Genomic DNA, 24181 nt, shown 5'->3' with positions numbered 1-24181 from the left:
TTCTCACCGCCTACTTAGTTTGAAATCAAGTCACAGAAAATACAAACCTAGTGGGCATGGCTGTATTCAAATGGAACTTCATTTATGGACCCTGAAATTTGGATTTCATATAATTTTCACAGGTCACAAAATGCCATTCTTCTTTTGATTTTTTTCAACTACTTAAACATGTAAAAGTCATTTTTTTAGCTCGTTGGCTATACAAAACCAGTTAGATTCGGGCCATGTCCTGTGGTTCATCAACTCTTGCTCTCAAGAAAGATGAAAGAACCAAAACATCTCTTTGAGGTCCTACTATGTTTGTCACTGAACAGAGAACTGTTGAAAGTTATGGGCTGAGTTTAATAAAAACACATGATTCTCAAGGGTGAACATAACTAATACTCTGTCTGATGTGAATATCGACCGCAAAATGTATGTTTTGCCAGAGGGCTCTACTGGATCAGTGTCGAACTAGAGGAGAGAGTGAAAGTAGAACCAGATACATCAGGGTTTGAACCCAAACAGAGCATTACTGATTGAGATGCTCTTGGACATGCATGTGACTTAACTTCTCCAGCTTCTCTTTCCTCGTCTGTAAAATGAGGAGATAATATTATCCATCTGATGAAGATGTCAAGAACCTGAAAGTCAGTAGGCACTAAATAGATGGTAGTTTTTAGGGAGATGGAGATGAACCCTAAGGAATGCCTCATCTATGTATGAGAACCAAGGTACACTCCAACTTTAGTAATGGGTTATATGGTATCTTAGTCCATTTGGGCTGCTATAACAGAACCTCATAGACTGGGTGAATTATAAACAGCAGAAACTTATTTTTCACAGTTCTGGAAACTGGGAAGTCCAACATCAAGGTGCCAGCATATTTGTTGTCTGATGAGGGGCTGCTTCCTGGTCCATAAATGGCTGTCTTTTCACTATGTCCTCACATGGTGGAAGGGATGAAGGAGCGCTTTAGGGTCTTTTTTATAAGGACTAATCTCATTCATGAGAGTTCCACCCTCATGACCTAATCACCTCCCAAATGCTCCACCTCTAAATACTATCACATTGGGGGTTAGGATTTTAAAATATGACTGTTGGGGGAGACAAAAACATTGTCTGTAGCATATAGTAATAGGAATGGATTGTAAGATTCTTAAGAGCAGGGTACACACCAAGTTCCTGTTTTGCTGACTCACTTAGCTTAGCTTGGTGCCTGGCACCTAAGGGGATGTGGGGAGTCTCAATTGTAGGGAAAAACTTGTGCTTCAGGGAAAAGCTAAGCATTGCTCAGAGCACATTCTTCCAAGTTACCTTATTCTGATTCCATAGGGGTTCTGAGCCTTTCCTTGCCTTTGAGCTATTTTATAATTCTGTGAGTTGTAGATAACTAACAGCAGCTGTGAAATAGTTCTTGCTTTAGTCATGCAACTAAGTTCTGTCCAGTGGAGTTTCCACTGACTTCTCTCCCCCTTTGTGACAGAAGGCAGTTTTTCATCCATTTGCAAATGCATTCCACTATTCCTGATTTATAAGTGTCTCTGCTTTTTGACTTTTGCTTTGGACTAGTTGTAATATCTGCTCGGTTTCCTTATTAATAGTGAGTTAAATCAAATGTTTGACATGTTCATTTTATACCTATGTGAGAGTCATGATTGTATCTTTTTTTGTGTGTGGAAAATTATCTCCAAACATACTGTTAAATTGTGAAATTGAATTCAGGAATGTTTTCCTAGAAAACGTTGGAGCAGAATCCCTGGGGCAACCTTAAACACTTCTGTCTTGCCCTTTTGAGTCATCTCCTCTCATCCTATATTCTACTCATGACTGTCGCTAAATAGCTATAAGATTTTGAGTGATGCTTACATTTTTCCATCTGCAAAATAGGGAGTGGAACTAGAAAACTGTCTATAAGGCAGCAGTTCTCAAACTTTATGGGCTAAGGATCCTTTTCCACTTTTAAAACTATTGAGAACCCCCTTGAATTATTTATTAAGGATTTGGTTTATGCAGGTCATATCTATTGCTACTAGAAATTATAACTAATTTTAAAAATATAAAAATTTAAATATATTGACAATAACCACAACAAATCCATTATGTGTTAACATCGATAACATATTTTTATGAAATATAACTATATTTCCCAAAACAAAAAATATACTGAGAGGAGTGGCATTGTTTTAGATTTAGCAAATCTTTTTAATGATTGGCTTAATAGAAGACTGCTGGATTTTCACATGTGCATTTGCATTTAATCTGTTGTGACGTCAATATCATGTAGCCTCTAAAAGCTCCTCTGTACACTCATAAGAGAATGAGAGTAGAGAAGGCAAACAACATCATAGCATTATTATGAAAATAGCTTTGACCTAGCAGATTTCCTGAAAGGATCTCAGGGACCCTTAAGAGTTCCTGGAACACGCTTTGAGAACAGCTGTTATAAAGTAAACCAAGATAACCTGCAGGTGGGAGTAGCGATTTTTGATGATGGGATGTGCCAGTACATCGTGCTGACCCCTTTCTCAGAGTGACCGTTGTTTTTGCAAGCATTCTGGAGCAGTAAGCTTTCACTCGTGAGTGTAAAATGTGCACAGATGTGCACGTGCAGCAGCATCTGTTGATCTGCGTCGTGACTCCGTGTTACAGGCTTGAGTTGGATATTACATATTGCTGGAGTAGGGAGAGGAAATGGGGTGGGGGTTGGGGAAGGAAATGAGCACCATTCTTATCTTTTCCCGAAGAAGCTCTGGGTGAGACCTTGAAACTGCATTGGCAAGGGCCTTTGTCCTCATATTCTTCCTGATCCTTTTCTCAAATGAAGCCCACGGAAGCCTCCACTGCCACTCAGACCCTGTTTCTGACCCTTGGAGGGTCCCTGGGTTCTGAGATTATAAGGAAGCAGTTGTTAGAACAGTAGTTAGAAAGGGAAGGTGTTTTCTCCTCCTGAAAGTACTGAAGAAATACAAACATTCTAGACCTTCCCTATTAAAATCAAGCTTCTTGATTTTCCTTGCACAGTCTCCTTGATACAAGGCAACATTTTCTGTGCAAAGTGAACACTTTCTAGGTACCAAATGACCACAGAGAAGCAATGCAGAGCTTTGAAACTGACTAACAATCAGCTTATTCTGTAAATAAGAACAGCTTCGGAACTTTTCTAATAACCTCCCTCTTACGTATTTGCCTTTCAGTTTACGTTATAAGACAGTAGTTAAATCTTTGGAATCAAGACACATCTAGGTTCATGTCCTTGACCTCCACTTAATAGCAATGGGAACCTGGGAAAATGTCAACCTATTTAAATCTCAAATTCTTCATCTGTAAAATGGGATTGAATTTGCTTGAATCTCCCCCAAAGCAGAACCTGAGTCAAGGACTTAAATGCAGGTAGTTTATTGGGGAAGATGTTTAAAGAAGAAAGACCAATATGATGTGTTATTGGGCTGGTTACCATTCTGGACAATTGAGGCTCGATCCTGCCAGAGACCCTCTGAAAATCACATAAAATACATTCCAGAATTATCCTCTGAAGGGTGGACCTGAGACATTTGTCACTCATTGGTTGAGGATTGCCCCACGGGACACTAATTTCCTCCGGGGAAGAATGAGCTTGCACAGAAGTCTCCACTGCAGCTGTGGCTGAAATCAGAGGTGGGTGACCGGCTGTGACACGAGGCACAGAAAGTACCTGCTATGGGAGATAAATAATATCCATGCTAGAGAGTTATTGTGAGAGGTAACTGAAATGGTATCTATAAAAAGTTTAGCATTGTGCCTGGCACACAGTTAAGTACTTAATAAGTGTTCACTTTACTGTTGCTGCTGTTATTATTATTACCATGATTATTATCATTCCACTTTCTAGAGTGAGAGATGGGGGTGAATTTATGGAATGATACATAACCCACAGCATGTCTCTTCAATGCCACACCCTGTATGATTTACCATAACCTCTGGCCAATTGTTATGACTGTTGTGATTATAGTACTTTTACTTTCTCTCTCTCTCTGTGTGTGTGTGTGTGTGTGTGTGTGTGTGTGTGTTGTTGAAATTTGGGCACAAGGAGAAGGCGTATTTGTTCCGTTGTATGGCATGGAGAAAAGGTAGCTAACCATTGCTCTGGAGCAGGGCTATCCAATAGAACTTCCTGCAATGGTGGAAATGCTCTCTATCTCTGTCTAATATGGTAGCCACGAGTTCCGAGTGGTTATTGGGCACTTGAAATATGACTAGCGTGGCTGAGCAACTCAGTCTTTAATTTTATTCAACTCAATTTGTATTTAAATTTAAATAGCCACATGAAGACACAGTGGAGGGCAATTAGAGACAGTGTTGTCAGTGGACAGTCGGGAGGATTCTTCTCCTGGGGCTAAAATTAAGGCAATGTGGCAGTGGTGTATTTCTTCTGGAACCGGGACCCACGGGGGCCCACCAAATCCCACTTCCAGGTTGGAAAGCAGTAGTATCGCTGAGGCCAAAGGGCTGCTGGCTACAGAGAATGAAGTTGTGGGGACACAAAGCTGGAACTGGCTAGGGGAGGAGAGGCCACAGCTCCCTGCAACTTGGTCCATCTCTCTGTGCACAGAGCCGACTGCTGACCATTGTGAGAACTTCATTCTCAGCTGCCTTTGGCAAGCTCACGAGACCAGATTTTACTAGTTAGGCCTCTGCCTTGTCCCATTTCTCTGCAGGCATTTGTCCTGTACTCAGCCCATCAATGATCATTGCTGAGTATCACTGTGATTCCAAGTGCTGTGCCAGGCACTGAGGGAGATTGAAGAGAGGACTGCCCAAATGGTATTCTCTACTCCCTTGGACGTTATGATGAGAAACAAGATTCTCGTATAATGAGCCATTAACTTCAATGTCACCTTCTCTGGTTGGTAATCCTCCTCTGCCCTCCTCCCCTCAGCTTCTTGTGTTCTAGAGCTTCTCACTCTGACTAGTAACTGACAATTTACTTGACTACTTCCTCCACTAAAGCACAAGTTCCATGAAGGCAGGCACCTCAAATACAGTCAAATGCTAAACAGGAATTGAGAAAGGAAAGAGATAAGTATTCCCTGAAGTCATTCATAGACAACATGGAATTCAGAGTGGGCCTTGAAAAATGAGCGAGAGTTATATAGTTGAGGAGTTGAGTAATGGCATTCCAGAAGGTTTATTTACCTCATAAGCAAAGGTGTGGAGGTAGGATTGTAATACATATTACTATATATTCACAGAAGGCAAACTGAATCAGAAGAAAGTTTAGCAAACAAGGTAAGGATGGGCTTGGACAACAAGCCACTTGAGTGGATCTGATAGGTTGATAAGAGCACCACGAGCCAGAGCATTCTGGGTTTCCGAGGGTGGCAAAATCTGAGGTTATATCAGTGAGTCGGGCAAGATGTGGATGGCCCCAGTTTTTTGCCTTTAACCTTCAATCTCTCCTCCTCTAGTAGGAACACTTCAATTTCCACAGCTCTGCCCCTGAGGCACGACGACCTTACCTCTATGTCCAGGTTCAGGGATGGATGGGCATGAGAACCAGATCCAGCCAATAAGAATCTTAGGAAGTGTTTCACAGATACAGCCAGAGACTTTTGCTGGAGCTGTTATCTTTCTTCTCTGATTGCTAAATTAGTGAGATGTAAGCCCAGAGCTGCGGACACTATCCTGATGCTGCAGGGGAAGAGTCTGTCTGAGAATTAAACCAGCCCAGAGGAAAGAAGAGACAAGGGATTAGAGAGAGACCTGATGGCATCATCTGAACACCTGGATCCAGCTAAGCCTGAAGTAGCACCTATTTCTGAGCTCTTCAGTTATTGGCCAGTTTCAGTGAGGTTCCTGCCACTTACAACCAAAGGAATCCTGATTAATGTATAAAGTGGTGAGAGGGATGGCTTAGAGTGGGAGGAGATGAGAGAGAGTCAGAGCAGTCACACCAGTGGGTGTGGCAGGAACTCAGACATGAGACATCGAGGGTCTGAATCAGGGGCTATGAAGTTAAAGAGGCAAGGGGGTGAATCAAGAGGTGAGAAGGAACTAGCTAGTCTTTTCCTTTCTTTGAAAGTTGTACAAGCAGTGTCTAATGATTATCACATCTTTTTTCATGATACCCCATTACCTGCTTGCCTTCATTTCGACAACTTAGTGAGGCAAGTGAATCAGATATTCTTGTCTAGCGTGAAGAGGTTAAAGGACTTGCCCAAGGTCACATGGGAACTCTGGGGCTTGGTTCTGATTCTCTAGCTCATGCTAGATGGGCTCTTTCTTGCATATAGCATGAAGTCACCAAGCACAGTCTTTCTGTTCCCTTAGAGTGGAGGTGCACCCCCACTCCCAGGTTTCTCTTATTATGGACATGGAGAAACAGTAGGAGTTCTTACTGAGGAAAGGCCCGGGAGCCCATGACCCCCTTCATTAAAAATAAATTCTGCCTGAGTCTCCTGGTTCTAAAAAGACAGAAAATGTAGATTTGGGGCAGAACCAAAGGGACAGGGATTTCCCTTGGCAAATTATTTGCAATTTGTGGATTGGAGCTGACCCAGCTCCAATTCCCACGTCATTGTAAGTGCTAAAATGTGATCAGCTTATTAAAGAACCAGAGCTGGAGGTAATCCTCCCATGGGGCTCAACAGAACAGGAGCAGAGTGAAAACCCACTAGCTTCCACTGCCGTGTCTCATGTCCAGGAGCTGCCTAGATTCTCACCCACAGTTTACATGTTCACTCTCCCGCAGCCACTTCCTGTGCTGTAGGAATTAGAGCAAGCCTATTTACGATTGCTTTGTGTCTTTCCTTAGGCATTATGAAAAGCTACCTGTCATAAGTGTAGTTGACCCTTGAACAACATGGATTTGAACTGTATGGGTCCACTTATATGTGGGGTTTTTTTTCCCTTCGATAAATACATACAGTACTGTAAATGTATTTTCTCTTTCTTATGGTTTTCTTAATAAGATTTTGTTTTCTTTAGCTTATTTTATTGGAAGAATACAGTATATAATACGTATAACATATAAAATATGTGTTAATTGACTGGTCATCGGTAAGGTTTATGGTCAACCATAGGCTATTAGTAGTTATTGGGGAGTCAAAAGTTATACTTGGATTTTTGACTGCATGGCGGTTGGCACCACCAATGATGCATCGTTCAAGGCTCAGTTGTGCTTAAATTAGTAGTCTTCAGACTATAGCATGCAGTGAGTCTTAAGTGCTACTGCCAGAAATTCTGAATTAGTGCAGGGTCTGAAGTCTGCCTTTTTAATACAGATCCCAGGTGCTTCTGAAGCAGTCCAAGAAATAGTGATGTAATGGACAAATGCACAAACTCCAGTAGCCCCTTTTTCAGAGGTTTAAAGATGCTGCTGTCACCGGCACAAGTCCAAGGAGATCCAGCGTTGCCTTCTTTACTAACGGTTTATTACTCACTGGCATAATTTGAAGGACATACAGAAGCTTTTCTTGACTAAGAATATCTCTGAGGAGCTTCTGAATCTGGAGTTCTAAGCATTTATCTTCTCCAGTACTCCTTTTAAATCATGAACAGCTTATGGAGAATAGCACTCTGTGTTCTTTTCTTTCTTTTTTTTTTTTTTAAAGGAAAAATCCCCATGTGGCATACTCACAGTATGTTAGAGTGTAAATGCCGCTCATCTGTCTTCATGGTCCAGCCTGCCAGACCTCTGGACTGTACCCCATCATCTCCCTGTGTCCCCAAGCCCTGTACTTGAGACAAAGAGACCAGGGAGAAAGGCTTTTAAAGAGCCTCATGTGAGTTTTTCCTTTCTTAGGGCACCTCTATTTACAAACCCTACAGAAAAATCAATGGATGCCTATTTCTGCATCCTTCCTATTATGCGTTATCATACTTCTCAAATTAACCCATGGGTGAGGTGGTCCATAGGCCTTCGCAATGAAATTGACTGCATATGAAATGAGTCTGAAAATTCCATTTATTAAAACAAATACATGGTCCATGTGGGATGAAAATGTGCACATCACATTCAGGTGTTACTGTTCTAACGTTTCTGGATTTCCCTCTCTTTGAAAGACACACTCCATAGATCTTATATAGGAAAAACATTAACAATTTTTGGGCTGGGAAAACATTAATGTATATGTAAAAATCCACCATTGCCAGGAGCAGCTAGAAGCAAATTAAAAAAAAAAAAAAAGTACATAAATTCCCTAAGACAGCATGTGCAATTTCTCAAAATTCCAGTTGTGAAAGAGTGTATGGAGAAATGGTTTTGACTTTTTCTTGGGAAGCAATCTCTTTCAAATATTGCAACATTTGCCTCAGATAAAAGTACTGATTTGCAACCTCTGATTTAAATGAAATAGTATTAGATTTAAAATTGAAAACAAAAAAAAAACTAGAGTTAATATTGAGAATGATGTGACGTTTATTTTTTCTAAATATAAGGGTTATGCTTACTGTTTAACTAATTTTATGGCAGATTTCATTACTACCCAGTACATCAGACACAGAAATTAGGGCCTTGAATAATTAAACTAAGTTTTCCTATTAGTTACCCCTCAAGATAAAATTATGCTGGTGAAAATGATTATTGAATTTCTAAAAGAATTAAAGCTCTTCAGAGGCATAAGTAATCAAAAAAAGCTTTTTCCCCCTTAATAAGTAAAGATATCAATAAGCCAAAACTCATATAAAGGCTCTGGCATTATAATTCCTTACTATAGGACATGAAATTATGAAAAAAGCCAAAACCTTTTCCTTAAATTAATTTCAGATGGGCTATATATTTACTGCTTTCTCTCTCCTTTTTAAAACAAGGTCACATTAAGTTTGGAATTTCTTTAGCTTTTAATTACCAGAGCAGTATTACGGTGTTTTCTCAAGTTTTATTCCATTTTCATTGCTCCAAAGATCTAGATTCATGAAAATATAAAGAGTCCTTTTGAGAAAAACAAACGGTGTGGATTATGAAAATCGTCAGGGTCTTATAATGATGTCTTAGTTACCACCAAAGAGTGTTTATTCACAGTTGTTTTAATGTGACCACATGTTCAATTCATATTTTGGCTCATTTAAAAAAATGGATATGGTTTTAGCTCATTCCACAGTATTACTAAGTTAATGGTACAATACTGTAGTTTAGTAAATACTCTGTCAGGGTTTTTCCCCTCTAAATCTTTATCAGTGTCCCACTGACTGTAATAAAATTCCAAAGTTTAAACAGAACAGAAATATATGGTTATAGAAATGCATTCATACATTTCACAAATATTTCAGTATTTGCTCCCCCACCCCACCCCAGGCATGAGCTTTAATTGGATGCATTCATTCTTTTACCAGCATGCCCATTAAAGGAGCTAAGGAAAATATTTACCAAGTCTCTTTCAAAATCTGTCCTTGGCATATTAAGAATTTTTATTGTCTCTTTTCTTCCCTCTTCATCCCTTTTTGCTTCTTTTTAAACAGGAGGAAGGAAAAAGAAGAGAATAAAGTTAATTTGGAAACCATCTTTGGGATTTCAAAACAAGCAAAATGTAAGAGAGGCCCTCTTTTGCCTGGGAATGTTGCAGAAAAAAAGTAACAGAGGCTTTCAGGGCCTCCCATTACTGATAGAAGCTAGAGCTGCAATGAAAAATCACTTTCAGTATCACCTCTTGGGAAAACAGAGCTCTAGCTACAAGGGAGCTGTAAATAAAGACTGAGAGATTCTATCAAACAAGATGGAGAACAAAAGCTAAGAAAAGATTCTATTGAGAAAAAAAAAATAGGTGACACATAAAGACCATCTCAGTGGAAAAAAACAAAAGCCAGACCCCATCTGGTGGAGTTGGCTCTGCCGGCTATACTGCCCCCTTCTCCCTGGAAGGCGAATAGCCAGGATTCTGAGAATGGGTCTTCTCTGGTGCCATGGGTTTATTTCTCCTGATCCTTGAACAAACAAGGGCTACATTTTTAAGAAGAGCACAGAAAGCGTTCTTTCAATCTAAAATTTCTGTGACTTAGGGACAGAAGGAATTTGCTCTTACTCTCTGACAAAAGCACCTCCCAACTCATGGTGAATCCTTACTGCTCCTGCGTGATGGTACCTACGCTGTCCTGGATCCTGAATAAAACCTAAATGCTTTGGATTCTGGAAAACATATTGAAGAGGCATTTATACCACTGATAACTAGGAGGTATTTTAGGCATCACTAAGGCTCTGAAGTAATCTCAGTTTTCAAGATACTGAGTTATACTCCTTCCCAGCTTCTTTCTCTCATTCCTATTCCAAACTTTATAGCAAAACAACAAAACTTCTGAATGGATGTAACATAGGGACATTTTCATGCAATATTACTCAAAAATTGTCACAAATATATGAAAGCACCAGTCACAACACATGATTTACTTTTACTTGCAGAATCAAAGCTATCATGTACAAATGTTAGGAATAGTGATAAGAGAACACAGACAACTGGCATTTTTTTGTTTGTTTGTTGTTTTTGTTATTACCATGAGGATAAACCACAGGAAACATCTCCCTAAGCATTTTGGGTGCTCATCCTTGGAGATCAGTCTCACAGACAAGTCCAGCCTTATCTCTGTACTACTCTAATGGGGAAGGGAGAGAGAGGATAGGGGACAAAGGAAAAAGAAAAAGGAAAACAAAGGCACAAAGACTAGACATCAATGCCATTAAACTGAATCGCAGTTACACTGGACAACTCTGCTCACCAAAGGGTATTCTAAAGGCAATATTCATTCCAAGAAGGTCATACACATCTTAGCTCAGTACAGCTGTCTGTTTCAATTTTTATTTTTTAAATATGAAGCAGAAACATAAGGTTTTGGGAGGGAGAGCAGAAAAGACATGACACCTATTTTATCTTTACATAGTCCCCTCCTCCAGGCAGTTCTGCTGATATCGGATCTTTTAATTCAGGCTGTGTATTGGCTTTCATTCTCCTAAAGGGGACCAGTTCTTTAAACATGCATAGCCTGGAGTTTCCAGGATGGTTCTCCTCCCTCTCTTTAAATGCTGTGGACTAGAAAGGCGCCCACTTTGCTAAAAACTCTACATCAGTGTCCCAGGAGCCCCAAGGCTCTTCAGGCTTCTCGTGAAGACTTAAAGGATGGCACAGAAAAACTTCTTCTCCCTAAATGGGTTCTCTGAAGCCGGAACAGGGGTCAAGAGGGGGTCTTCCTTGGCATGAGCTTCACAGTAGGCCATCAAGTCTGCAGCTGCCTTAGATACCTGGAAAGGAAGAAAACAACAACCGGAACTTTAGATGAGGCACTGATGCAGATGCAGTCAGTTAAGTCCCAGGATTTGGTGTCCAACTGCCCTCAAGAATTCGGGTTCAAATCCTAACTCCACCAGGTATTAGTTTGAGTTAAAGTGAAGCAAGATACTCAACCTCCATAAGCCTCTGTTCCCTCATCTGCAAAGAAGGGAGTTGATGATCTTGACCTTACAGGATTGTTGCAAGCAGGTCCAAGACTAGGGTGAGGGGAATAAGGCACTTAGGGCACAAAATTGAAGGAGATGCTCAAGGTCAGGGTCATGCATATATCAACTCTGCATTTGTACAGCCCTGAGAATGGGTTATCCAATTTATTGGCATATAATTGTTCACAATATTCTCTTATGATCCTTCTTAGTGGTGTTTACGTAGTATCAGTTGTAATGTCTCTTCTTTCATTTCTGATTTTACTTATTTGAGTCTTCTCTCTTTTATTAGTCTAGCTAAAAGATTGTCAATTTTGTTTATCTCTTCAAAAAATCAGCTCTTAGTTTCATTGACCTTTTCTAGTGCTTTTCTGGTCTCTATGTCATTTATTTCTGTTCTGATCTTTGTTATTTCCTTCCTTCTGCTAATTTTGTGCTTAATCTATTCTTTTAAAGTTTCTTGAGGCATAAAGGTAGGTTATTTTAGATCTTTTTTTTTCTTAATGTAGGCATTTATCACTGTAAACTTTACTCTTAGAACTGCTTTTGCTGCATCCCATAAGTTTTGGTATGTTTTGTTTCCATTTTTTTTCTTTGTTTCAAGATATTTTTTGATTTCCCTTTTTATTTCTTCTTGATCCATTGGCTGATTATTCAGGAGTATGTTGTCTAATTTCCACATACTTGTGAATTTTCCAGTTTACCTCCTGTTATTGATTTCTATTATAATTTCATACCATTGTGATTGGAAAGATTCTTGGTATGATTTCAATCATCTTAAATTTGCTAAGACTTGTTTTGTGACCTATCATTTGACCTATCCTGTTCTGTGTGTATTTGAGAAGAATGTGTATTCTGCTGCTGTTGGATTAAACATTCTGTATATGTTTGTTAGGTTCATTTGGTATAAAGTACAGTTAAGTTCAAGTCCAATGTTTCCTCATTGATTTTCTGTCTGGATGATATATCCACAGTTGAAAGTGGGATATCGAAGTCCCTACTATTATTGTACTGTTATCTATTTCTCCCTTCAGGTCTGTTAATAATTGCTTAATACATAGAAATGCTCCTATATTGGGTTCATACATATTTATAGTTGCTATATCCTCTTGATGAATTGACACCTTTATCAATATATTAATATAATGACCTTCTTTGTCTCTTGCTGTAGTTTTTGGCTTAAAGTCTCACTCTTTAATAGGCATTACATTGCTTATAAAAATATTTTTATTCTGTTCCTATTTTGTTCCAGATATTGACTTAAGTTTTCTCTTTTGACCTATACAATAATCCTGAGGTAGAAACTATTATCTCCCTTTTATGAAAAATTAAAGGCTCAGCACATTGCATGAGTTGTTCAATGTCATATAGCAAAGTAAACAGCAGAAAAATACCTTGAGCCCCAATGTTTTGCCGTTAAGACACAACCATCTACACACAAACTACTCAAATGCAGGGCTAGTTCCAAATGTTGATTAAAATTCTTTGTGCATCTTTATGAAATGCTACTATGACAGAATGAAAGGAAACAGCCTGTTCTTGTCTTAGCTCCTCTAAATGAAAGCAAAGGACAGACTTTCAGAATCTTGAGTACTTTTTTTGTGGTTTTTACTTGTTTGAGCCATAGTCATTATTACACCAAATAGGAGCTTAGCTGTAAGCAGCAGAGACTGGGCAGTGATAATATCCAAAATTCACTTATTAAGAAGAGATCCAGCACCATCATTACTCATTTGCAATGCTCACACACAAATATGTGGCAGAAATTTTCAAAATCTTTTTATGAAACAGAAAGTGCTATCCTGGATAAAATTAATAGCTTAGAATTGCTCATATCTTATATTGGAATGCTTGATTCTGAATGATTTCCTTCTCAAAATATATTATGTGTTTTATCTTGTTTCCTCAACTAGATTGCAATCTCTTATGAATGATAGTCCAAAACAATGTCAGAATCCTAGCAGTAATTAGAATAATTGCTAATATTTACCTGGCCTTGGTATGGGTCAGAACTGTACTAACTACTTTACATACAGTATATTATCTAATTCTTACAACAATATTATGGATCACAAACTATTATTATCTTCATCTTTAATATGTGAAGTTGAGGTTTCATAAGGTAAATGTTTGTCCCAAGTCCCACAGCCTGTGAGTGTCCGAGTCATGGTCTCAGTGTCGCTGACTTAATATTTATGAAGTCTCTACCTTTCTAACCCATAGCTTCCATCCTTGTCCCGTACCTTACAATGATTCACAGCAATAATCTGCCTGGCAAATCTTACTTTCTGACTATTCCTGCTAACATTTTGTACACAACTTCTTTTAGATTTTACATCCCCATGCCTAATTCTTCCATGAAGATTTTCCCAATAACTAGGCAATCGCTCCATTTTCAGTCCTTGATTCTTCCAAAAACATCTCAAATTTGTCCTCTATTGCCATCTCTATTTCTACTATACCAATCCAAGCCTCTACCTTCTTTCTCCACGATTACTGAAATAACGTCTTAAGTTAGAATTCCCAAGGGACCTGCTGTGTAGCCTGAATGTTTGTGTCTCCCCAGAATCATATATTGAAATCCTAATCACCAATGTGATGGTATTTGGAAGTAGAACCTTTGGGAGGTGATTAGCTCATGAAAGCAGAGCCCCTATAAATGGGATTAGCGCCCTTATAAAAGAGACCCCAGAGAGCACTCTTGCCCCTTCTACCATGTGAATTTATAGTGAAAATATAGCCTTCTATATCCATGAAGCAGGCCCTTATCAGACACCAAATCTGCTGGCACCTTCATCTTGGACTTTCAGCTTCCAGAACTGTGAGAAACAAATTTCTATTGTTTACAAGCCATGTAGTCTATGGTATTCTGTAATAGCAGTTCAAACAGACTAAGACAGGATCCGTGGGTAGAATTCAGGGGGTGGTCTGTGAACTACAATGATAAAAATATTACATCTTTACTTTCACTAACCTCAAATGGAAATTTCTTTCCATTATAGATGTAGGCAATACACCAACATACTACAATAACATTAGCAGTTTCTATGACTTAGTAACCAACAGAAATCATATATTTTCCATTATATTGCAGTTATTGCAAAGATCATATTTCATTTATGTTGATCCACTTTATAATTATAGACCCACTACTAGATCTTATATAATCAGTTAATAAAGGGGTACACATATATCATAAATGTTTTTCTAAAAAAAACATTCTGATGAACTATGTTTCAATATTATTAGTTTCCTTTGTGATTTAAACATATTATTCTGAGGAGACCATATTCTTCAACAGACAGCCAAACAGTTTAAGGGCACAAAAAAGTTTAAGAATCTCAATTCTAAATGACTTTCCTACTTTTACAACTGTGCCAGGAGTAGCATTCTCCATACTGCAGTTATAAAAAATATTTTAAAAATATAAATGAGCTCATACCACTCTCCTGTTTAAAACTTTCACTAGCTTCCCATTATACTTTGTAGAAAACCAAAACATCATAAAACAGTCTGTGGATCCTTCCTGCTTTGGGCCTGCCCATCGCTCCAATTCATGCTGTGACATTCTTCCCTCCCCACACAGGTGTCCTCTAATTTGTTGAAATCTCCAAGCCTCAAAGCTTCACACATACAACTCCCTGGAACATTCTTATCTCCATGGCCTCAACGGGCTGTCTTTTTCTCTTCCTTTAGGAGTCAGCTGAAGTGCTGCCTCTTTGTAGAGTCTTTACCAACCACTTTATCCAATGATGACTTTCCTCATTATTCTCTCTCAGAGCACACCATTCTTTACCTTCACGGAAAAAAGCTTATCATACTTTATAATTATGACCTTTGGTTGTTTATTTGCTGTTTGATATTTAAGCACTATGCTCTATGAAGGCAGGAACCATATGTGTTTTATTCACCACTGAATAATCAGTGCCCAGCACAGAGTAAACACTCAAATAATTGCTGAAGGAGTTCTCAAACATAATCTTATTTAACAATTATCCCACTAAAATAATATGTATTGAGTAACTAACATGCTAGGCACAGTTCTGGAGGCTTGGAATAATTAGGGGAAAAAAAGTCACACAAAGATTCCTGTCCTTGTGGAACTTATATAGTGTTGTAGACTTCCAATTCTGGAGCCACAGGGACCAATTAAACCTTCCTGCTGTAACTTAAAAATTGGACAAAACATATGAACAAATGTTTTTTTAAAGGTTATACAACAGGACAATGATCCCTGAGAGAATGGAAACAAGATAAGCTTTACGATTGCCACAGCCTACTGCCTAAAAAGAGTTTCCAGGCCAAGGCACAGGTAGTGAGTACCTAAACAGAGTTGAGGAATGTCACTGAGTTGAGGTGAAAGTAACAGGAAGAAAGAGCTACAGAGAGAGAGAGAGAGAGAGTGCATACACATGCTCTGGAAGCCTCCAGAGGATTCCTTTGAGTCTTTAGCTGAATACTGATAAGTACATGTGTCGCAGAAGACTGTTGGAGGCTGTGCAAAAAATTTCAGAAAGGATCAAGTGAAACACTCCCCAATGAGCACACAGGCCACAATAGTTTGTGTCCCCATCGGCCAGAGTAGAAAAACTTCATAATTGAGGTTTGAGTAGAGTCCTAAAAAGGGTATTGCTTCAGTAGTGGTGCCAAATAGGCCTAAGTTAAAGGCTGTTGTGGACTCACCTATCAAAGTTGAAAAGTAAGCCTTGAATAGATCAAAATGTTTCCAAGTAACTTAACTTCATCCCAGAACAAAATTAAAATTTATGGCAATACAATATTCAAAGGAATATAAAAAATTCCTGCATACCACAAGATAAAATTCACAATTTCTGGAATTAAAAAAAAAGGCCAGGCATGAAATAAGTAGGAAAAAAAACTCTCTCCCATAATGAGAATGAAAACTAATAAAAAAAGATCCGGAATTGATACAGATGATAAAATTAGTAGATATGGATAAAGTTAAAATAGCTATTGTAAATATTGTTCATATAATAAAAAAGATAGAGGAAAGCAAACATGATAAAAGGAGACCTGGAAGATATTAAAAAGGCCCAAATCGGGGCGGCTGGTTGGCTCAGTGGTTGGAGCACAGTGCTCATAACACAAAGTTCGCTGGTTTGATTCCCACATGGACCAGTGAGAAACACGGCTTGAGCTTGGAGCTGAGCCGCTGGTGGGCAGCTGGTTGGCTCAGTGGTTAGAGTGCAGTACTCATAACACCAAGGTCGCCAGTTTGATTCTGACATAGGCCGGTGAGCTGTGCCCTCCACAGCTAGATTGAAAAAAAAAAAACACCAAAAAACAAAAAACAAACAAACAAAAAAATGACATGGAGCTGATGGGTCCAGGAAAAACACACTGTTCCACAATATTCTCCAATAAAAATTAAAAAAAAAAAAAGACCTATATCAAATCTCTGGGAGGAAAAAAATACACTATATGGAATTAGCAGCAGATTAGATACTGCAGAAGAAAAGATTAGTAAACTTGAAGATATAAAAGAAACTCTCCAAAATGAAGCAGAGAGAAAACAGACTGTAAAAAAAAAAAAAAATGAACAGAGGACAATGAGCTATGAGACAACTTCAAGTGATGTGGTATATACCGGCGTTGCCAAAAAAAAATGTATATAAGTGGACACTTTGGTCAATGTTACTCAAGCCGTAGTTCGCTGTAATCAGAAGTGTCTGGATGCTGATGGTAACCACTTTGAGCACCTCTTGTAATTGCAGAAGTCAAACGTGATTTGTATTCATCTTTTGTTATCGGCATATATCGAGTATTACAATTTTAGTAGTTTTTTCCTTTCTTCAAATGTATGTACATTTTTTTGGCACCCTCTGTATATTTGAAGTCTCTGAAGGAGAGGAGAGAGATAGTGGCTGGAGCAGAGGGAAAAAAGTATTTTAAGACATAATGGTGGAAAAAATTCCAAATTTAATGAAAACTACAAACCCACAGTTTCAAGTACCTCAACAAACCCCAAATGAAGAAATATGACTCAAACTACTCCAAAGCACAGCATAATTAACTTGCTTATATAGTATTTCAATGGGACAATAAACAGAACAGAAAATGAAACATAATAAATTGCTGCTATAGATAATGTTAGAAAGTAGTAAGTTTTGTATGAAAAAGCAGGGCGAAAGGGATTGAAAGTGTGTGTATTGGGAGATAGTGGTGGGGAACAGGTTGCAATAGTTAGGCTTAGTTGAGAAAGTAATCAATCTTTGGGTAAAATATTACAGAATGAAAACTACAGTAAGAAATGGGGCATCACCGACTTATATTTTAAAGGAGCACTCTTAATGCTGTGTTGAGAACAGAAAACTACAGGAATCAAGGGTAGAAGCAGAGACGACCCTGGAGACTACTGTTGATCCAAGTGAGAGGTGATAGTGGTTCATAGTAGAGCAATAGCAGCAGAGGTGGTACATAGTCATATAATTCTAGACAAACAGCATTTGCATGTTGAATCACCGAGATTTTCTGATGGATTAGAGGTAGGGTGTGATTAAAAAAGAAACATTAAGTAATAGAACTTCTAAGTTTTCAGACTGAGCAAATGGAAAGATAACGTTGGCAACATTTCAGTTGGTTAAGGCTTCAGGGAGAGGTTTTTGCGGGGAAGATCAGGAATTCAGTTTTAGACAGGGTGAAATCAAAACATCTATCAGTGAGATATACAATGCTGCAGTTTGGGAAAGGGAGCAAGACCAGAGCTATAAAGTTGGGAATTGAGGCCATGTAGATGGTACAAAAAGCCTTGGGAATTAATAAGATCATCAAGGGAGTAAATTTAGATAAAAAAGAGAAGACCAAGGACTGAGGCCTGGAACACTTTATGAAAGAAGTTGGGGAGCCTCAGAGGCACCAACAAATGAAATTTAAAAGGAGTAGCCTGCAAGAGTGGCGAGTACTGAGAGCTACATGAAGAAAGCACTTCAAGGAATAAAGAAACATCATCCATGTCAAATGCTGCTAATGAGTCAAGTGAGATGAAAACTGAAAATTGGTCATTAGATTTAGCAATTTGGAGTCACTGGTGAACTTGATGAGAAAAGCTTCAGTGGGATGATAGGAATAAAAGCCTCACTGGAATGGGTTTAGGAACAAATGGGGCCTCCTCCTCCTTCTTCCTGAACAATTCAATCTTACAGGCATTAGGTAGGACCAAGCAAGGTAGGTTTCCACATCAGGTCAGATGCAAGGGGCAGCCCAGTGAGGGTTGTGGGAGTTTCGGTGGGATGTGAAGGCATCCATGTTGGGAGGAGAGGTTGTGGAATAGGAGCTTGGTTCTCTACAGGGAGTTAATGAAATAAGGATAAGAGGATCCAGGTTCTTATTCAGTGAAGGGAGTTACAAATATGAAAAGTAGAAAGGTGGGATGAACCCTGTGGTGCAGGATAGGACCTGGTGGTGTTGATGTAAACTTACGGTTACCTATACACATACAGGCAGACAAATCAAAATAGATGTGGGTGGCTGGGTGGCTGAGTTGGTTAGAGCACAAGCTCTGAACAACAGGGTTGCTGGTTCGATTCCCACATAGGCCAGTGAGCTGCGCCCTGCAAAACTAGATTGAAGGAAAACGACTTGGAGCTGATGGGCCCTGGAGAAATACACTGTTCCCCAATACTCCCCAATAAAAATTTAAGAAAAAAATGGTTAAGCTGGTAAATTAAAAAAAAAAAATCAATATAGATGCAAAAGAGTGTGTGTGTGTGTGTGCGCGTGTGTGTGTTCGTTCTCTAGCTCTGCCTACTGAGAAGAACTACTGTGTTTCTCCAAAAATAAGACCTAGCCGGACAATCAGCTCTAATGCGTCTTTTGGAACAAAAATTAATATAAAACCCGGTCTTATTTTACTATAATATAAGACCAGGTCTTTAATATAATGTAATGTAATGTGATATAATACCGGGTCTTATATTAATTTTTGCTCCAGAAGACGCATTAGAGCTGATGTCTGGCTAGGTCTTATTTTCGGGGAAACACAGTAGGAGCATCAATACTTCAGCAATGAGCAATCTAACATCCAGATCTTGATTTCTAAACGTCACTCGCAAAGGAACTAGTGCTCTTTGGAGAAAAGGATGAGTCCAGAGCTGGGGCAGGAAAATAACAAGAGGATCCTAGAACATCATCTTGTGCCCAAAACTAAGGAAACACTCAAAGAATGATGGAGGCTGTCAAAACAACACAATAGCCAGCTTTTTAGTCTGTTCCAATTTAAACATCAAAATAAATGATGACAGTAGCAGATTATAAGCTACATATCAATATAATTCAATAAATAAAAAAATAGAATGTTTACTCTCAAATCGTTCAGGAGAAAACAAAATTCTTTGCACTGTACTTGCAACATTCCTGTACCTTTGAGATTATTTCCAGAGTAAAATATTTTTTCAAAAGAAAGGGAAATCAGAGACAGTGAAAACAGACAACGTTTTCAAGAAGTTATGCTGCACAGCAGAGCGAACAAATGAGGCAGTGGCTGGAAGAGAAAGCAGGGGACTCAAGAGGAAAAGTGTAAATTTTATTTAAGATGGAGAAATAACACCAGGCTTGTATGCTGATGGAAATGATGAAACAGAGAATAAAGACTGATGATTCAGGACCAGCAGGTGGTTGGGGTGAATAGCTGTGGAGCATGTCCTTGATTACGGAGGGGAAACTAATGTGCAAGTGAAGGAATTTACTTGTGATAATGGCAAGGATCTCCCCAGATTGACAACTGCTGAAACCCAGGGATCCAACAGTCTCACCAAACCAGACTGGGGCTGAGAACCAGGGAGTGAGGGGAGGGAGACTCTAGACATTCCCAATAAAGGCCACCAGACTGTGATTGGAGGCTATGAAAAAAGGAACCTACTCTAGGCAGACATCCTGACCGCTCTGAAAAGAAGCAGTTGTCTGTAAGGATAAAAACCAGACCCAAGAATTTAAAGTGTGCAAGGATATAGCTCCGTCTTCATTACATCCTGAAATTGAGACACATATATTTTTTTAAGATAACCTCAAATTATCTAATTCCACCCAACTCTATCTTTTGAATCACATCTTAAAATTGATGTCACAAAATGCTTGCAAGCCATCAGGCAAAGAAGTAAGCACTGACAGGTTGTCATTGCCTATGCACGTAGGACGATGCCTGTGCATTAAAGATAGCAATCACTCAATCAGTCTTTCAGGTAAGTTGCCGGCATTAATGGAGCCATCCAGGATGACAATTTTAATTTGTTGCTTAAAACGACATCAAAGATTACACTGGGATGAAGGCTTGAAATGGGAAGTTATAGTGAACATCGAACATTGCCGGTCACAGGCTGGGCAATAGAGTTGAAGGCAAAAGAAACTGCCAAACCTTTGGGAAGAGATCATTTCATTTTCAAACCAGGGCAGATTGGTCTGCCATTTGTTTAGAAAGACCTTTTACTGACGTCAAAAGCTGCCAGCTACTTTAAAGCTTTATTTTTCTTTGAATCACTAATACAGAGGATGCCTAAAAAATGTATACACATTTTAAGAAAGGAAAACTGTATTAACATTGTAATACTCAATATACACCGATAACAAAAGATGAACACAAGTCATGTTTGAATTCTGCAATTACAAGAGGTGCTCAGGGTGGTTACCATCAGCGTCCAGACACTTCTGAATACGGTGAACCACTGCTTGAGTAACGTTGACCAAAGTGTCCACTTGTATACATTTTTTTGGCACCCCTGGTATGTAATTCAAGTAAGGGAAAACTTAAACATCTAGCTTAAGCGCTAGCAAATGCAAGAAAATACCCCCTCAGTATTCTTCGCTGTGCCTTGGAATTCTATTGAAAATACCAGAGGTGCTATGGAAAGCAAGATCATGAACATAGGACTGGAGAGCAGCAAGTCACCAAGATGCCCACGTCCCCAAGTAGTCCCGCATCACTGCCAGTGGCCACAGGTGAGCCTCATGGATCTTTCCACTGTGATTGTGAAGAACACCCAGGATCAAACTGTGACTATGATACTAGAGAAATTATAATTGTATAGATAAATATGTACTATTTGTATTTGTCACATAATGTGTGAGTATTCTAAGTAGGCTTTCTTTCTCGCTTCTCCAAGGTGATATTAAATTGATGGTATATATCAATAGGATATTTTAAAAAAGGAAATAAGAATAATTAATTTTCAAAAACAATAGTCATCAAGAAAAGTACCTTATATGTAATTTACCCTATTTAATAAAAGAAGAAAGACATTCGGAATTGTCATCCAAAATAGTTATATTTTTAAGAAGGGAGACATCATCTGACCTGAAAATTAGGCAATTCAGAAAAATTCATTTCCCAGAGATTTTAAACTATCAAGGCTTTACAGTATTACTTCTCTAGCTCCTAGGTACAATGCATAAGGCTAATCATGTACTTGGTGCTTAACAAATATCTATAAATTTAAAAAATATACCAACTCTCATAAAAATGAAGTTTTATGCTCAATTATTAATGTACAACTAAATTAAATGTTAAACTTTTTGCTTCATTTTTAGCAAATCAAATGAATTAGAACCGGCCATCTTTGAACACAGCCCTTTCCTCTGTACGTCCTTTGATATACTATGCTAATTTTATTATCCCTCAAAATATTCTCAATTGGCCTATAAGGAGGCTTGCATCTCATTCTGCCTAATAAACTGAACGCACGTATTTTCAGAGAAAGAATGTTAAAACTTTCAATTTCAATTCTGGAAAAATACCGGGAAAGTCCCAAATCTAAGATATATGTCCCCTCTCTAATATCAAGCATGAGATCTAACTGGCCCATTTCTCAGTACAGCTTTCCATTGAGCTGAGTTCCAATTTATCATGAGTCAATCATCAGAAAGGTGATTTAGTCATTAGAAATGTTAACATTTGGTTCAATAATTTACACATATTTGCCAGTATGAAAATCAGTCTGTTCTTTTTATATTGAGCTATTTTAAAAAGAAGATATACTATAAATGCTGGCTACTTATAATCATACACAATGCATAATAGACTTTACTTATCCTGATCAATACTGCTCTTTTTAATATTTCATTAAATTTTCTCCTATTAGCACAGCTCTATTTAGCCAGTTACCTTAATCTTTGAAATTTCCCAAACCATAAATGTAATTGGAAATGTCATGTAGAATATAATCCCTAATGTCTTATGATATGACACTCTTAGTACATGAACTTAAAGCTCCCACTAAAAAGAAGTGTTTCCTGAATGCCTGCGCACCTCAGCACCACGAAGGATGCAAAGAAGTAGATGACGTCTTTGACTTTGAGGACTATATAGTCTACTTGAAAAAAATTTATCTGGTAAGGGTAAAATTAATTAGTAAATTGATTAGTTAATATAGTCAGAATGGTAAAAAAGATTCATGGACGAGTGGGGATTTGAGCTGAACCCCTAACAGAGGAGTACGATTTGGACAGTGTATTAGTCTATTCAGGCTGCTATAACAAAATACCATAGACTGGGTGGCTTATAAACAACAAAATTTATTTCTCATAGTCCTGGAGGTGGGAAAGTCCAAGAGCAACGTGCTGGCAGATTTGGTGTTTGGTGAGGGCCTGCTTCATGGTTCACAGATGGTCATCTTATCACTGTGTCCTTACATGGTGGAAGGGGAAAGGCATCTCCCTGGTGTCTCTTTTAAAAAAGAGCACTAACTGCTCTCATGACCTATTCACCTTCCAAAGGCCCCATCTCCAAATACTATCACGTTGGGGGACTAGGATTTCAACATACAAACATTCAGTTTATAATAGAAAGGAAAAGAAAAAGGGGAAGGGTGTTCTCATTGAGGGACCTGAATAACCAAAGAGGCTGGAATTTGCACAACATATTTTGGGATGGTAAGGAAAGCCAGTTGGAAAGGTCTATTGGGATCATTTGGGAGAAATGAGAAATAAGTTTGACAGTTTTATGTGGGGTTAATTTATGGAGCATCCAATTTGTAAAGAAGCAATCATTTCACCCATGCTCCTGGTCTTGGTTTTCTTTTGCTCTTATATCTACATTATTTTTCATGATGTTAACAACACCCTTTGTCAAAGAGCATCTTCCCAGTTTACAGTGATTCCTCCCCTCCTTAAATATCTATCCCCCTCCCATGCACATGAATGGGTTAATTCTAGGAGCCATGTTTGTACAATGTGGTTCAATTCTAATGTCAGTTGATTGCAGCTGCAGATGGCTCATTCTTGCTAGAACAGAGATGCCAATCTAGGAATATGGAATTGAGATTAAAAGGGATTGAATCAATCTATCTCTTTCTTCATGGACCTGGAACTGTGACATTTGATTCTGGAAGCCCTGGGAGCCATCTTGTGTCTGCCACATGGGAAAGGCAGCTGAAAAATCTTTTCTTCCCCAGAAAAGAAAGAGGCAGACACACAAAGAGAAGCAGAGACATGTAACAGCGCACTCACAGTTCCTGATGGCCTTCTAGTTCTCACTTTCACTGCTTACCCAGCTACATTTCTGCTTTTGGAATCTGAAACACCCTGTGTCTTTTACAATCAATCTCCTCTTTCTGCTTTAGCTAGCTTGGGTTAGGTACCGCTTATTAGAAACCCAAAGACTCCTAATATAGTAACGAGTAAATAGATTTATTGAAGTCCTGCTGTCCTTTACTTTTATACATGCTTTCTCAACTTGTGCTCTCAAAACAAGCTTTCTTTCATTCACCTTAGTGTGAGTATACTGCTGCTTCACATATCTGAGTGTCACAGTCTCCACACCCCCCTCTCCACCCCTTCCCAGCTTCCTTTGAT

At 38.7% G+C, this 24181-nt stretch overlaps 1 protein-coding gene across 3 annotated transcripts in view; it reads right to left on the bottom strand.

The window, feature by feature from the left end:
- Positions 1 to 7906: 7906 nt before the first annotated feature.
- The window catches only part of GNG2 (G protein subunit gamma 2), a 110119-nt gene continuing 93844 nt past the window's right edge, over positions 7907 to 24181 (bottom strand). For all 3 annotated transcript variants that reach the window (XM_019725693.3, XM_019725691.3, XM_019725692.3), the window contains one exon: positions 7907 to 11185. In XM_019725693.3, the coding sequence (XP_019581252.1) occupies positions 11057 to 11185 (129 nt within the window). In that variant the 3' untranslated portion in view covers positions 7907 to 11056. The remainder of the gene's footprint in view (positions 11186 to 24181) is intronic.

This window comes from Rhinolophus sinicus, chromosome 3, assembly GCF_057876585.1.
Source record: "Rhinolophus sinicus isolate RSI-liver-muscle chromosome 3, RSI-T2T, whole genome shotgun sequence".
Lineage (NCBI taxonomy): Eukaryota > Metazoa > Chordata > Mammalia > Chiroptera > Rhinolophidae > Rhinolophus > Rhinolophus sinicus.
This window is presented reverse-complemented; position numbering and strand designations above follow the sequence as displayed.